Here is a 15849-nt window from a genome sequence, read left to right as displayed (position 1 = left end):
TGGAGCATTCCATTGAGTGACACATGCCGCAGCTTGGTGGAAACCCAGTCCCCTGTGGGGGATGCTTGGGTCATTTTCAGTTGGAAGCCCTTGTGTGTAGGGCTGCTGCAGACACTCCTGTGTGTGTCCTTCGGTGTGAGTCTCTAGTGTTTCTGCCCGGCCTCCATCCAGGATGGAATTTCTGGTCCTGGTGTGGTCGGTGTTCATAGGCATGACTGGGCTGTTTTCCTGCCTGGCTGCTCCAGCTGACTCTGCCGTGCCGCCAGCAGCTGGGAGTTTGGGTTGTGCCATCTCGTCAGCACGTGGCATTTTCTGGCTTTTGATAGTAGCCATGCTGCCGGGTGTGCAGGGTGCCACACTGCAGTTTAGTGCCCTCCCCAGATGAGTCATGGAGCTGGGTGCTCTCTTAGGCCTATCACCCCTTGGATAGCCTTCTTTCAGTGAAATATGTCTTCAAGTCTTTTGCCCATTTGTAAAATATTGAGTCTTCTGACTTTTTTGATTTACATGAGTTCTTTATATATTTTCGATATGAGTCCTGTGCTGGATATATACAACCAAATCCGTATCCACACCTGTGTCTCTATATCTGTCTACACACACACACACGTGCACACACATAGGTTCTGAGTGCCTCTGTGCACAGACATGTTACAGTCACTGGGATGTAGCAGTGAACAAAACAAAGATCCTGCCCTCATGGAGGTCGCATTCTCAGGAGAGCAGACGAACGGACCAGGAGGTGGAAAGGCTCTGCTGGACCCAGTAACCTTGAGGAAAACCGTTTCATGGCGGGAAAGTGCTGGGGCAGAGGGTGGCATTGCAGCTGTGTTAGTGGGAAGGTGGCCTGTCGGGGTGGGGGGCACAGACACTGCAGAGCACATTCCACTCAGGCGAGGGTGGGCAGGGCATGTCAAGGCTGAGCAGGGAGCACTGAGGTCCCTGATGGGGCTATTCGTTAGGACTCTGCCTTCATTGAGATTGAGGTGGGAGTCAGAGAGCTTCTGACTCAGGTTCTAAGAGATCCCCTCTGGCTGCTGTGTGGAGACAGCAAGGGTGGACTCTGAGAGGGAGCCTTTGCGAGTGTAGTAGTCTGTTCTCACACTGCTATAAAGAAGGGCCTTGGTCAGGCACGGTGGCTCATGCCTGTAATCTCAGCACTTTGGGAAGCTAAGGTGGGCATATCACTTGGGTCAGGAGTTTGAGACCAGCCTGGCCAACATGGTGAAACCCCGTCTCTACTAAAAATACAAAAATTAGCCGGGCATGGTGGTGTGCACCTGTAATGTAATCCCAGCTACTTAGGAGGCTGAGGCAAGAGAATCGCTTAAACCCAGAAGGTGGAAGTTGCAGTGAGCTGAGATCATGTCACTGCGCTCCAACCTGGGCGATAGATGGAGACTCCATCTCAAAAAAAAAAAAAAAAAAAAAAACCAAAAAAAAAAAAAAACCGGAGACTGGGTAATTTATAAAGAAAAGAGGTTTAATTGGATCACGGCTCTGCAAACTGTATAGGAATCGTGGCAGCATTTGCTTCTGGGAAGGCCTCAGGGAGCTTTCACTCATGGTGGAAGACAGAGTGGGAGCAGGCAGGTCTGACACGGCAGGAGCAAGTGAGAGAAGGGGGAGGTGCCCCACAATTTCAAACAGTCGGATCCCTCCAGAACTCACTCACTAACAGGAGAACAGCGCTGAGGGGATGGTGCTAACCCATTCGTGAGAACTCTGCCCCCATGATCCAATCGCCTCCCGCCAGGCCCCACCTCCAACACTGGGGATTACAATTGAACATGAGATTTGGGTGGGGACACACACCCAAATCATATCAAGGGGAGTCCAGCCTCCTGTCCTGAGACCCTCAACTCAGAATCTTGACAGCTTGCCTGCTCTAGGCTTCGCCATCCTCAGAGCAGCATCTGTTGCTCTGGTCAGAGGCAGCCCCGTTCCAGGCCTTGTGCCCTGCCCCTAGAGGAGGCATCTGGAGAAAGTGCGTCTTCCTGTGTATCTGGTCTCCCTGAAGCCCCAGCAGATGGCCACTGGCCCCACCACACCTGGCTTTTTCTCTGCTTTCTGAAGTGGCAGTGGGATTCTGCCTCAGGCCCCACCGGCCCTCCCTGCAGGATGGCCTCAGTCCCAGCTGCAGGGATATAAAGCAGGACGCCTGGCAGGGCTCAGCCCCAGCACAGCAGCCTCCTCACATCCTCAGGCACCAGGAAGGATGTGGGTCAGGTCACACATGAATGCTGAGGTCACACTGGTGGGTAAAGGAGATAGCACCATCTGTGTCAGCCAGAGACGGGGGCAAGGGCCCCATTCCTCCTGGGGAAATGTCTGCCTTATCGAGGTCCTTGGATGACACTGGTGCAATCTGGGATGAGCACGATGGGAAGTGACCCTGTGACTGTATAAGAAGGCTTGTGGGACTGCCCACCCATCCGCCACCTCCTCTAGAGTGTCACATTCAGGGAGGCAGAGGGGATGCTCGCTCTGGGGTCAGGAGGCAGCAGGGCCAACTGCTCACACGGACTTCCTGAGACAACACTGGGTTCACCCCAGGGCCGAGATGTTCTGCAGGGCCATGGTACAGGGCTGAGGAAGGCAGGGGCAGGTGCCTGGAAGTCTTCCCCAGGAGCAAGACACCAGGCTTCACCTTCTTCGTGCTCTCCATGAAGCCACCTGAAGGGACAGGGTGGCCCTGCAGGCCCAGACCATCCTGATGCCACCTGTCCACCTGCCAAGGTCACCATGAGCTTTGCATCTTCTGGCTGGACTGAAACAAGATGCAGAAGCAAAAGTGGGGGAGGACATTGTGAAAGCTGGAGGGCCACTATGCCATTTCTGCCTGGTTGCCCGCACTGCTCACCCAGAGGCACTGCATACCACGCAGTAATGTATAGTGCATGCTCTGAGCAGTGTGAAGCGGTTCCAGGTCAGGCCAACACTCACTGGTAGAGAAGAGCGGGTGAGAGGGCAGTGCTCCAGGAGAAGGACTCCTGTCTCCAGGCCCTTGAGCTGGCTTGAGGGAGGCCAGTGAATGGACCCAGCACAGCCCCTACTTTCCCAAGACAGAGACAACTGCCCATCGAACCAGCCTAGTAGGTACTCTTGCTGCTAGTAAGTGAGCAGGCAAATAAGCTGGGAGGCAGAGGGCCTCTGGCAAGGCCTGGGCAAGAGCCGTGGGGTGGAGGTGGGGTGAGGGTATGGGCGTCCTGGGGCCGCCGGATGTCTTCAGGGTCACGATTGTCCATCAGCCCATGGCTTGCGAGCTCTCCGGGGTTGTCAGAGCCTCTCTGTGAGGTTCAACCTGAGCATACCCCGCTCCTCCCTAGCGGCCGCCCCGCCGGCCAGCTTGGACTCCCCCAGAACCAATGGGTCTCTCACCCAGCTCAGGTGCTGGATGCTCCAATCCAGACTCCAGGAGAGGGCGCTCTTCGGTTCCGCGAATCTTTCCAGTCCACATCCTCTGAGGGAGTGGGGTCCACTGCAGGGACTCGCGGAGGGGGAGCCCCGTCACCTGACAGATTCCTTCTGAGGCTGGGGCTCTGGGGGCGGGAGGCGCCTCACTGTGCCATGTGCCCGGCCCACCCCTCGCCGCGGCTCAGATCAGTCCTCCCACAAAAGCAGCTGCCGTGTCCCCCGCGTTCCAAGGAAATGGAAGGACAGGGAGTTCTGTGCGACCCCCGTCTCAGGCCAGAGATGTGTGGAGTGAGCGCCCCGTCAGGGGAGGCATTCAAGCCGAACGCTGGCGGAACACCTGCTGTAGTTCCGTAGTGGATGTCTACGATCAGGTGAGGCCGGGGCGGGGTGAGAGGCGTCCCCTCCTCGAGCAGAGCCCCGACCCACGCTGCGCCTCTTCGCCGACTCCGCGCGCTAGCACCGACCCCAGGCACGGCCGACCCCGGACGCCCCGCCCAGCCCCACACCCCGGCACCTACGACGCCCCCACACTTCGTGCCAGGCGCGCGCCCAGCCCAGGCGGCGCCCCCTGACAGCACTCCAGGCCGCCCCAGGTCCCTGCCCCACCTCCGCGCCATGCTCCTAGCCTCGGCCCCGCCCAGCGTTCCTGGCTGGCCTTGCGGCCCCTCTGCGCCGCCCGGACCCCGCGGTCCCCAGCCCAGCCTCTCGGTTTCCCGCGTCCCGGGTCCCACCCCTCCAGCGGAGGCGCCCAGCGGCAGGGGCTGGCGCAGGAGTGGGCGCTTGCTCAAGTCGCGGGCAGAGGAACTGCCGCTCGCTGGACGCGACGGCCAGAATGTTACTGGAGCCCCAGGTAGGGCTGTGGCGGGCCCAGGTGCGGGACCGCGGGGCAGGGTTTTTGCGTTATCGGGCTCGGGAGGGGTGCGACGGTCCCCTGCATCCCGACTCGCGCGGGAGGGAGCCCGTCCTGAGGACCCACGCGCCTCGCTCTGTGCGTCCCCGCTGGAGCACCTGCTGCCCTGTGGGCGGCGCCCAGCCTGCCCCTTCTCCTGCTGTGCCCTTCGCGGCGCGGCCCGCAGACGCTGAGAGCACAGCCTGTGAGCCTGGAAGGGATGGGGACAGGCGCCCCAGCAGCAGGCACCGGAGGGGTCTGTCCGGGACGGGCACTTTCGGGTGTATAAGAGCCCGGACTACTTGAGGGGCGCAGAACCACCTGTTGCTCCGAGAAGGATGTGCCGGGCGAGGGGTGGTCCACGGTGTGTGGTCTGTGTGAGGTGGTGGCAGCGGAGGGCTGCGGAAGCGCGGGCGCGCTTATTCATGGCACGTGGGAGGGAGGCGGCCGTACCTGTGCCTTGTGAGCCCCAGGCGCGCCTGTGCGTTTAGGGAGAGTGGAGCCCAGCGTGGGGCTTTGAGGAGTGTACGCTCCAGGGCGAGGGCGCTGTGGGGCGCAGGTGGAGAACTGGCCCTGTAGAGGACCTGACCGTGGAGCATAGGCATTTCTCATGCTGTTTATGGAGACCCACTCCCAGAGGCGCAAGGCGGTGTGATTCGGGTGCGGCAGCCCCCTGGATTCTGAGCGCCCACAGCATGGAGCTGAGCCCCGGCCAGCCCTGGCCACGTGAAAGATGCAGGACTCATCTGTCCCTTCCTTCCTTCACTTAACACGCATTTATTGGGCCTCTGCTGTGTGTAGGCACTGCGGTTCAGCAGGGAACCAAACACCACAGGAAGGAGGGTGTTGTTCTCACAGTGCCCACACAGGAAAGAAACAAGCACAATGGGTAGGTAAAATGGGTGGAGTGCCACCTGGTGCTGAGGGTTAGAGAAAAAGCAATGTAGGAGAGCCAGCAGGGCCTGTGAGGAGTTCAGCGGTGAAGGTAGTTCAGGTCATTCTGCAGCAACAGAGCAGCCCCAAGTCCCTCGGCTCACAACAACACGGTGCAGTTTCCACTCACTGGTGTCAGCCCTGGTCCAGGCCGCCCTCATTCAGGGACCCAGGCCAACGGGGTCACGTGGTAGGGGAGGGGGGAGGGCCCTGCACTGGTATTTAAATACCCCAGCCCAGTACTCCAGTCACTGCTGTGAGACAGGTGGACCCCACGGCCCCACCCAGTTTCATTCGGACCTGCAATGACAGTCCTGCTCCCCCAGCAACCAGGGGTCTGACACACTTGGTGCCCAGCGTGCTGACCACCAGTGAAGAGGGGGCTGTCTGTGCCTTAGGTACAGTGGCTAGAGGAGACATGTGCACAGGACCTGCTGAAGGAGGGGAGGGAGGGAGCTATGTGGGGTGCATACTAGGAAAAGGCCAAGGCAGAACTTTGAAGTGGAAGCTGCCTGCATGTTGGGGCCAGATTGGAGACTGGGGCATCAGGAGCAGAGCCCATGAGGAGGTGGGACAGTGAGGTCAGCGAGGTGGCGTGGCTCGGGGAGTGACTGGGCTGCAGTGGGAGGTAGCAGAGCAGGGTGTGCTCCCCATGGGGCTACCATGGCACTGCTGACTGCTGCTGGGAGGGGTGAAGCTAGCAGGGTCCCACCCCAGTGGTCCAGGGACAGATGAGAGTCCCAGCCTTGGGAGATGGCAGAGGAGGAGAAGGGAAGGACTGATCCTCGGGGTATTCTGAAGGCAGAACCTGGAGGTCGTGCTGGGTAGGCTGTTTTCATTGAGATGGGAAAGAGTCAGGCTGGCGCAGGAAGGAGGGTGTTGCCCTTAGAGGTGGGCAAGATGGCAGGTGCAGCAGGTGGGAGCGGGGACAGTTCAACACCTCCAACCCCGGAGGTGTTGCCTGGCAGGGGTGTGGGCAGTCTAGAGTCCAGGGAGAGGTCTAGGCTGCATGTGCTCGTGCAGAGCCTGGCCTGCTCCACCCTGCAGGCTCCTTGCTGCCCTGCCCCTGGCCACACTGCCCACGCCTGCATCTGCTGGCTCAGGACAGTACAGCCCTGGGCCCCAGCCTGCCCAGGCCCAAAGCCCATCTTGCTGGGCCTGCTAACTTGAGCCACCTTCTTTCAGCTCCCTCAGGAGAGGTGGGATAAGGACTTTAGCCCTCAGCGGGGCATAGGCCAGGGGAAGGAGAGCAGAGCCCCATGGCCTCTTATGTTAGCCCGCCCCCTCTGTGTGTTGGGGGTCCAGGCCTGGCCAGGATGCAGGAGGCACTGGGGACGGCACAACCCAGGGTCACACACTCACAGATGCATGGGCTGCAGCAGTGCCATCCATTGGAGGGGGAGGGGCGGGCAGTCAGGAAGGGCTGCCTGGGGGAGAGACTATCACACTGGCTTTGGTGGGATGCATGAGAATTGACTTAGTGCAGGGGAAGCTGCCTGCATCCCCCACACCTTTGGGCTTTTGGGCCTCGTCCTCCAGGGAACTGCTGGTGAATGACTAGAGGAAGGAGACCAAACTGTCATGTCAACCTCCCTTTTCCCCCTTAATCCACTGGAAAACCCCTGGTTATCCTTGGAAGCCCATCTCAGAATCACCTCCTCCATGAAGCCCTCGTGACTACTCCCTACAGAGTTAGTTCCCCACCGCTGTGCCTCCCTGACACCCAGCATGGACCCCCAATCCTGAAGAGATCATGCCATGCCATGGAGTTGTGTCTGTTTCCCCACAGACACTAAGGTCCATGGGCTGTTCCGTTCTGAATGTGTGGCATAGGCCACAAGGGCCTCAAGGGATGCTGACTTGACTGAACAAGTTCTGGAAGGAAGGAGGAAGGAAGAAAGGAAGGAACAAAGATGAGGGCAGGAAGTGGCCCGTATAGGCTCTCTACTTCTTGCTTTACATCTGGGGAAACTGAGGTCCAGAGGGGCTGTGTCTTGCCTGAGGTCAGCCAGGAGGTCAGGAGTCAGAGCTGGCTCCTGGGTCATGAGGGCTCCACCGTGTGGGTTCTGGGCTGCCTGGGTCCCTGTGGGTTCCAGGACAAGGGGAGTTCAGAGGCTGATGGAACACGAGGCCTGGGGGCTCCTGAGGGAACCTGGGGACAGTCAGGTGGGCGCCTATGGATGGTGTGGGTCTTGGAGGAGGATGGCAGCCAAGACCCCCTGCAGCTTCTCTGTTTCTTTTTTTCTTTTCTTTTCTTTTTTTGAGACAGAGTTTCGCTCCTGTTGCCCAGGCTGGAGTGCAATGACATGATCTTACCGCAACCTCCACCTCCCAGGTTCAAGTGATTCTCTTGCCTCAGTCCCCCGAATAGCTGGGATTACAGGCATGTGCCACCACGCCCGGCTAATTTTGTATTTTTAGTAGAGATGGGGTTTCTCCATGTTGGTCAGGCTGGTCTCGAACTCCTGACCTCAGATGAGCTGCCCGCCTTGGCCTCCCAAAGTGCTGGGATTACAGCCATGAGCCACCGAACCCGGCCTCCTGTTTCTTCTTCTGGCCCCTGCTGCTGGCTGGGCCCTGGCCCTGTGGCCCCTGGCACCACTGGCCCAGTGGAGTTTTGTTGGCAAAGCTGGTATCTTGTGGTCTCAGGCTTGGGGAATAACCCCACCCCCGCCCTGTCACTGCCCACACCCGCCTTCTGGGCCAGAACCCAGCCCCTGGCATTTCCCAAATGTCACTGTGACTGCCGCCAGCCACCCCTGCCCGGCCTTGGGCCGGTAAGTGTGCGTCAGAGTGCCGCCCTCCTCTCCCTCCCCCTCCCTGTGGGTGAGGAGGCTCAGCCTTCAACTCTGGCCCCAACCTGAGTATGACTTCCCTGGGGGCATCCCGGGGGCCACATACGACAGATGTCCTTAAAACAGGGACTGGCATGTTCCTAGAGTGCCCAGCCTGAGGGGGCAGTGGTGTGGGGTGTTTTGGGTGGGTGACCAGGAAAAGTGGCTTCAGGGTAGCTGAGCTGGTTGGCAGAGCAGGCCCACTGTGGACATCGTGTTCCTGGGTGATGACGATGGCGCTTAGAGAGCTGAGAGATTCCTGGACACACACACCCCCACACACAGACACCCACACACAGACACAGAGACACACAAACACACAGACACATGCAGGCACACACACAGACACAGACACAGAGAGGGACAAAGACACACACACACAAAGACACACACACACAAAGACACAGACACACAGAGAGAAACGGACACAGAGACCCCCCCGCAACAGACCCCCACACACAGACACGCACACACACAGAGACACACGCAGGCACACACACACACACAGACACATACAGAGACACAGACACATAGACACATGCAGGCACACACACACAGAAACAAAGACACACTAACACAGAGACACACAGACACATACAGAGACACACAGACACACCTCCCCCTACTGCCACTGGTGTGGGCATCTTCATACCAGCTCCACACAGACTTATGTGCAGAAACCTGTGCTCAGGGGAGGTAGATAGGTAAGCTATTGATTTTTTAAGTTTATGTTAGGTAATTGATTATTGATATCTTACTAGTTTGAACAGATTTTTAGTTTGGCTTCCCGGAAAACCCAAGAAATTAATTATATTACTTGCACATAAGGAACAGCCAACTTCTTTATTTCTAATGTATCTTTAGTTTTCCTATCTTATGGTGTTTTCTAAAAGGTGCAACATTAAATAATAGCAGTTGTCCTTGGCTTGATCTTCATTTAATGAGGAGGTCGTTCATGTTTTACTAAGTCTGAAATCAGCCCTATGTTTCCAATAGGTATTTGTCATCATGGACAGTATGCTGGAATCCTACATTAATTGCCAAGAGTGCACACCACGAATGGATATTCAGTTTCATCAAAGGCTTTCCTGTATCTATCAAAATCATCAAATGCCTTTCCTCCTTGGATTTATTAATGTGTTGACTTATTAACTCTTATGAGCTAAATCATCCTCTTGTTCCTGGAATAAAGCCCACTGGGTCAGGCTCTATTGTGCTTAAAAATGCTGCTGAGTTCATTTTACTGATGTGTTGCTATGTTGCTGAGGGTATTTTTCACTATTTTCAGAAGTAAGAATTTATGCATATTTTTATACTAGAAGACATTTGTCACATTTATAAATCATGCTATTTTAGCTTTATAAAATGAATAGGAAGCCTTTTCAATATGAATTGTGTAGCTGAAATAGTTTATATATCATATAAAATTATCTTATCCTCAAAGACTTGAAATAATTCATTTTAGAAACTATTTCAGCCAGGGCTTGCTTTTATTTTTTCTAGAGGGTTAGTTGGCTGTCAACTTAATTTGTACTATGGTCATTGGTCTTTTTGGGTTCTAAACATTTTTAGTTTATTTTTGGTTACTTATATTTTCTAGGTAATATAACCATTCAAAGTTCTTGCAGATCATTTACCATAGATTTAGGTAGTTGTTTGTTTTAAACTTTCTTCTACATATCTGGAGTTAGATTTCCTTTTTTCATGCCCAATGTATTTTTCATGTCCTTCCTTTCTTCCTTCTTCTCTCCCTCCCTTTCTTTTCTTAAATAAATTTTAATAATTTTTTTTAAAGAAATAGAGACAGGGTGTCACTAGAGCCCCCCAAAGTCCTGGGATTACAGGCATGATCCAGGGTGCCTGGCCCTCCCTCCCTTTCTTCTTTCCTTTTGTTGATTAGAATTGCAAGAGGGTTATCCTTGAAATCTGTGTTTTCAAAGAATCAGCTCTTGAAGTTTATAAGGAGTTCTACTTTATTTTTTGATTAAGTCATCTAATTTGCCTTTTAGCAATTTCTTCTTCCAGTTTGTTTCGCTATTTTGTTGAGAAGCTCTTTTTTAAGTTTTTTGAATCAAGTGCTTAGTGTTTACTTCAGTATGTTATTGAAATCTATGATCTTTTCTCTGAGTACAGCTTTGGCCATATCAAATTCCAACCAGAGTTTCCTATAAAGGTTATTTTTCTGACATCTCTAATTGGAGCTTGAATCTTTAACACAGGCATGATTTAGGGAATTTTTTTATGAAGTGCGTATTTTTTTTTTGGCTTATCAGTTATGTATTAATATCCAACTGTAGTACATTGTACATTAATATCCAACTGTAGCTCATGTCATTCTCTCACCTGCACACTTCTGTTTGGGGACTTTATGGGGTTTCACTGGTGGTATAACATATTACCATGTGGTAGAGACTCTGGACAGTAGAATGTGCCTTTCTGTTTCTAGACACAGTTTTTCACATATGTTGGTCCCCTATCCAGAGAGCGTGCATTGCAGTATTTTCATCCCTTGGGCATCTACCACTTGCTGGGCAATTTCTGGTTGTGAATCCAGCATGAAGAGGTGCTCACTGTATTTCCTGGGCATAGCTTTGTGTTCTTGGGAGTTTACCTCTAATAGGGTTAGAGAAAAAAAATAAATAAATAAAGTGTTTTTCTTACTCTCCACTCTCAGCCATTCAGCACAACATTCTGACACCAGATTCTCTAACATTAAGACAGCAGCTGGGTGCCCTGTAATTCAATTTGGACAATATTGGAGGCAGAGTCAGATCCCACAGGTTGAGAACTTGGTCCCACAAGGCTGCCCCCCTCCCTCGACTTCAGATACCATTTGCAAGTGTCAGGTTGTGGCCTATGCTTCTGACTTACCCAGCAAATCAGCGCTCCCAGGACTCACTTCTCAGATTCAATTAATTTGCTAGAGCGGCTCACATAATTCAGGGAAGCACTTGCTTCCATTTACCCACTTACTATACAGGTTTTTACAGTGGTCACAGATGAACAGTCAGAGGAAGGGATGCTCAGGGCAAGGAATGTGAGAAGGAGCGTGGAGCTTCCCCATCCTCCCAGGCACTGCACTCTAGGGCCCTCTACCTGCTCACCTATCCAGAGGCTCCAAACCCGCTCCTTTTGGAATTTTGTGGAGGCCTGGTTACGTGGGCGTGACTGACTGCATCATTGGCCGTTGGTGATGGACCCAACCTTCAGCCTCTCTCTCCTCCCTAGAGCTGGGGTGGGAGTGAAAGTCCTCATCACATGGTTGGTTCCCCTGACAACCAGCCCCCAGCCAGGCTGTCCAGGAGTCCATCAGCACACAGCACACATTTACCACTTTAGTGTTAGGAGAGTGTGCTGGGAAAAAAGACAGCGTCATGCACCACATAGTGGTCCCCTGAGATTCATAATACAATATTGTCACTGGGCCTTTTCTATGTTTAGCTGTAGAAATCCTTACCATTGTGTTACATTTGCCTCCAGTATTCAGTGCGGTCACACACTATGCAGGTTGGGAGCCCGGGAGCAATAGGCTGTACCACGGAACCTGGGTATGTAGTGGGCTGTCCCATCCTGGTCTGTGTTAAGTCACTCTGTGGGGTTTGCACAATGACAAAATCGCCTAAGATGCATTTCTCAGGAAGTATCCCCATCGCGAATGGACGCATGACTGTATGTCTTCTTATAAATCACAGTATCCTGGCCCCTCCCTGTGCCTGGGCCACACGGACAGGAAGGGCCAACTTGCAGGCAGGAGGCCTGGGCTGCTTCCAGCTCTGCCCTGTCCTCAGCCCCACACCTGTATCTCATCTGGGAAGTGGTGAGCAGGGCCTCAGAAGCCCCCAGAAGGTGTCACAGGGCCCAGCAGGTAGGAGGCCCTCTGCCCACGGCACTCATTAGTGGTGAGGCTTGTGGGCAGTTTTGTGGGGGCTGGAATCCAGCACAGGCCCCTTGGACCCCGACCTGATTTCCCCCATCCCACCTCGCTGCCCTGCGCTTGCAGCCTAGCTCGCAAATGCAGCAAGGGCAGCTCCTCCTGGATCAGGCCCTGTCCATCCCACAGGCCTGGCTGGCTCCCCCTGCTGTCACCGTGTCACACCATTCTCCCTCCCCTTGAGCCCTGCGCTGGTTGCCCTGGGTGGCGCGTCAGACATGGTTCCAATCCCAGCTCCTCCAATCCCACTTTCCCCGACTGGCGCTGGTGACTGAGGCCCTTTGGGCCTCTGTTCCTTCATCTGGAGAAGGGGGAGCAGCAGGAGAGCCACCCTGGGAAGGCGTGGAGGTGGCTGTGTCTACCTTAGGTTCGAATCAGCCTAGTGGCACTAATTGACGCAGGGAGGTTTCAGGATGACTCAGTAGCCAATTAAATGCTTACAAATTCATGGTTTATTGGGACGCTTTCACACACCAACAATCATGCAAATATATTCCGCACACCCAGGCAGTCATAAGAGAGGCGGGAGCGAACCACAGTGTGGGGGGAGGGGAAGACCAGCTGCTGACTGCCCGAGGTCCATGTTCCCTCAGAGCAGAGGGAGCGTAGACCCCCGGGTGGAGGGATGGGATCTCTGCTCTTCTCCCAGCAGGGCATCTGGTGGCCTCCAGAGGAAAAGAGGCCTTGGAGTTCTCGAGGGCAGTGCTTCCGCAGAACTGCACACTGCTTCCCAGCCCCCTCCTCCATGGCACCCTGAGGGTCTCCCCGGAAAGGAGTTGGTCATGAGCAGCTTCTTTGTATTTATGGCCCTCTGCAGGAGTGTCCCTGGCCATCATCTTCAGCTGCCTTTTGGCTTTTGGCATCACTTTCTTGTTGGGTCTGGCAAAGGGGTGCCTGGCCACAGCAGATATCACCTGATCATTGCAGTCCACCACACCTATGCTTGTCACTCTGCACGCTGAGGGCTCAGCAACTTCACTCTAAGCTGAGTTGCTTGTCATAAGTACTCCTTTTTTTTTTTTTTTTTTTTTTAAGACAGAGTCTTGTTGTGTCATCTAGGCTGGAGTGCAGTGGTGTGATCTCAGCTCACTGCAACCTCCACCTCCTGGGTTCAAGCAATTCTCATGCCTCAGCCTCTGGAGTAGCTGAGATTACAGGCATGCACCACCACGCCTGGCTAATTTTTTGTACTTTTAATAGAGATGGGGTTTCACCATGTTGGTTAGGCTGGTCTCGAACTCCTGACCTCAAGTGATCTACCTGCCTCGGCCTCCCATCGTGTTGGGATTACAGGAGTGAGCCACCACACCTGGTGAGATAGGGTCTTGCTCTGTTGCCCAGGCTCTGTCACCCAGGGGTGCAGTGGTACGATCTTGGCACACTGCATCCTTTACCTCCTGGGCTCAAGCAATCCCCCTACCTCAGCCTCCTGAGTAGCTGGGACTACAGGCGCATGCCACTGTCCCTGGTTAATTTTTTTGTAGAGACAGGGATCTCCCTGTGTTTCCCAGGCTGGTCTTGAATTCCTGGGCTCAAGCAATCCTCCCACCTCAGCTTCCTAAAGTGCCGGGATTACAAGTGTGAGCCACTGTGCCTGGCCGTTTATTTTGAGACCCTAAGGACCACAACACGTTATTACACATTCCTGTGTACTGGTCTGCCCAGTGTCTAACCACCGGTTACCAGCCCCCAGGGCCAGGGGACAGATACACAGCATGTGACAGGAGAGCTGCTTGTGTCCACAGCATGGGGGTGGCAGTCAGGACGTGTGTCTGGGTGCTGTTTCCCAGAGGCTGCTGGGCTGAGCTTGCCCATGGCTCTGTGACCCAGCAGGGAGCTGGGTGCCCCTGCCCTTACCCCCATGACTGGCCCAGAGAGAGCTCCCTGCTCCCACAGTCATCTGCCAGGAGGATGACAATTCAGCTGAGGGAAATGGATTTTTATTTGTTTTGAAACACAAAGGAAAGATCTTTGCTCAGCCTAATTAGTTATCATTTAAAAGAACCATATGGTTTTTATTCCATATTCCAGCATCCTAGTTGGCTGTGGAGGGCAGAGGCTGCAGCTCACCTGGAACAGGTCTGTTTATGTCCTGCGCGGCTGGCCATCCCTTCCCACCTCTGGAGGCCCTCAGCCCTGACCCCGCCCGCTCACTGTCTCTCTCTCTTGGTCATGGGCTGCTGCTTCGGGGCTGACTCCAGGGCTGGCTGGATGTGGGCAGTGTGCCCGGGTGGGCCTGGGCAGGACAGGTTACTGGTGCCTTCCTACTGGAGCCGGCAGGTGCCCTGGCCACTGCCCAGAACTGATGAGCAGCAGGACACCCTACTCTGTCTTGCCATCGTCAGTGGACAACCCATCTAGGACAGGGACCCCAGAGGGCTGATTTCACTTGGGGTGGAATCTGCACACTGCTTCCCAGCCCCCTCCTCCATGGCACCCTGAGGGTCTCCCTGGAAAGGACAGAACTGACCACCAAGGTTGCCTGAGTTTGCACATGACCCCATCCAAGCCTGTGCCCAGCTCTGCCCCTGGGAGGCCCAGGGCTACCCACCCATCTGCAGGAGGCTCCTGTTACCCCTGCAGAATCTGATGGTATCAACCCAAGAGGGAGCGAGGCCAAGGGGAGGGGGTACAGGGACCCCCAGGCAGCCGGAGTGGGAAGCCAGGCTGCCAGCGCCTGCCGGGAAAGGGCAGGGGTTCCCTGAAGTCCCGCCTCCTGCATCCGTGGGCCTCTTGAGTCTCAAGAATGGAATGGTTCTTCGTGGACAATGACATTCTGTGCCCTGAGCAGGCCCAGAAGAAGCTGACTAGACAGAAAGGGAAAAGGGAGACTGGGCAGAATCTGAGGAGTGTGAAGAGGAGATGGCCAGATTCCTTCAGTCAATTCAAATTGTATTGGGTAATAGAAGGGAATTCAGAAGGAAAAAATGAATCATGTGTCTGTAACAAAGCTTTAATCATCTGCGTCGCGCCTGTGGCCGGGCCTCTGGAGCGGGCGCCCTTGCGAGGTGCTGTCCTGCTGGTTCCCATGGCAGCCGCCTCCTTGTTGGAGTCCGGCCTGCGGCCCTTGGCCAGGTCCCGGGACTGCCCTGGCCAGCCTGGAAGGTTCACCAAGGTAAATCCAGCCCTTCTTCACAGCACTTGAAGTTTGGCTTATGTGAAACAGTGTGGCTCCTGCCTTCTGATGCCTGCCTGGCCTGGAGGATGGAGAGGCAGGGGCTGTAGGGAGCTCCCTGCCCTGCTGCAGGAATGGGACCAGCATGTGCTCCCAAGGACTGTGCTGCTGCAGAGGCCACAGGAGTTGAGAGAGAGGAGGGTGAGGACTGGAGAGGTGACTTGCAGGGGAGTGTCACCCCCAACGCCACCCACCCCTAGACCAGAGCCAGCTCTGAGTCCCCCATGCCTGGGACAGGACAGTGCAACCAGGTCAATGGGTCCACCTGCCTAGAAGCAGGAGGCAGCTTCTGCTCGCTTGTTGCTGTCTGCAGCAGGTGCACTGGCTGTCCCTTGCATGGGAGGTGAGGACTCAGAAGTGGGATGAGGGAGGGGGCGGCACCAGCTCCCAAGAGCTGTGTGTCTAGGGAGGCAGCTGGATAACCTATAGGACTGCTAGTGCTCTGCAGTGCCGATGCCATCAGAGCCCACCAGGCATTGAGCCTGTCCTGAGCTTCGTGGCTTCACTTAGTGCTCATGGTCACCTGGGAAGAAGGTGCTGGAGGTGGCATCTCACAGAGGAGGGTGCCGGCTCCCAGCTGGAGTGGGGCCCACTCCCTTACCACTGGACACCCAGCCTATGCCTAGATCCAGCCTGGGCCTGCAGCTGGCCCCTGCCCATCTGCTGTGCT

The 15849-nt window shown here is 55.1% G+C and overlaps 1 protein-coding gene across 3 annotated transcripts in view; it reads left to right on the top strand.

Moving 5' to 3' along the window:
* Positions 1-15849, top strand: part of LOC105486611 (RasGEF domain family member 1A) — a 70046-nt gene that overhangs the window by 30849 nt on the left and 23348 nt on the right. The window contains exon 1 of one of the 3 annotated variants that reach the window (XM_011749539.2): positions 3705-3788. The exons of 1 other annotated variant lie outside the window; for it this stretch is intronic. Coding sequence is in view for 1 of the 2 variants with exons in the window: in XM_011749536.3 (XP_011747838.1) it covers positions 4250-4267 (18 nt within the window). In the remaining variant the exon portion in view is untranslated. Of the gene's footprint in view, positions 1-3704; positions 3789-3908; positions 4268-15849 lie in introns of those variants that run through there. One more of the 3 variants, XM_011749536.3, reaches the window with a different exon arrangement.

This window comes from Macaca nemestrina, chromosome 9 (genome assembly GCF_043159975.1).
Source record: "Macaca nemestrina isolate mMacNem1 chromosome 9, mMacNem.hap1, whole genome shotgun sequence".
NCBI classification, from domain to species: domain Eukaryota; kingdom Metazoa; phylum Chordata; class Mammalia; order Primates; family Cercopithecidae; genus Macaca; species Macaca nemestrina.
This window is presented reverse-complemented; position numbering and strand designations above follow the sequence as displayed.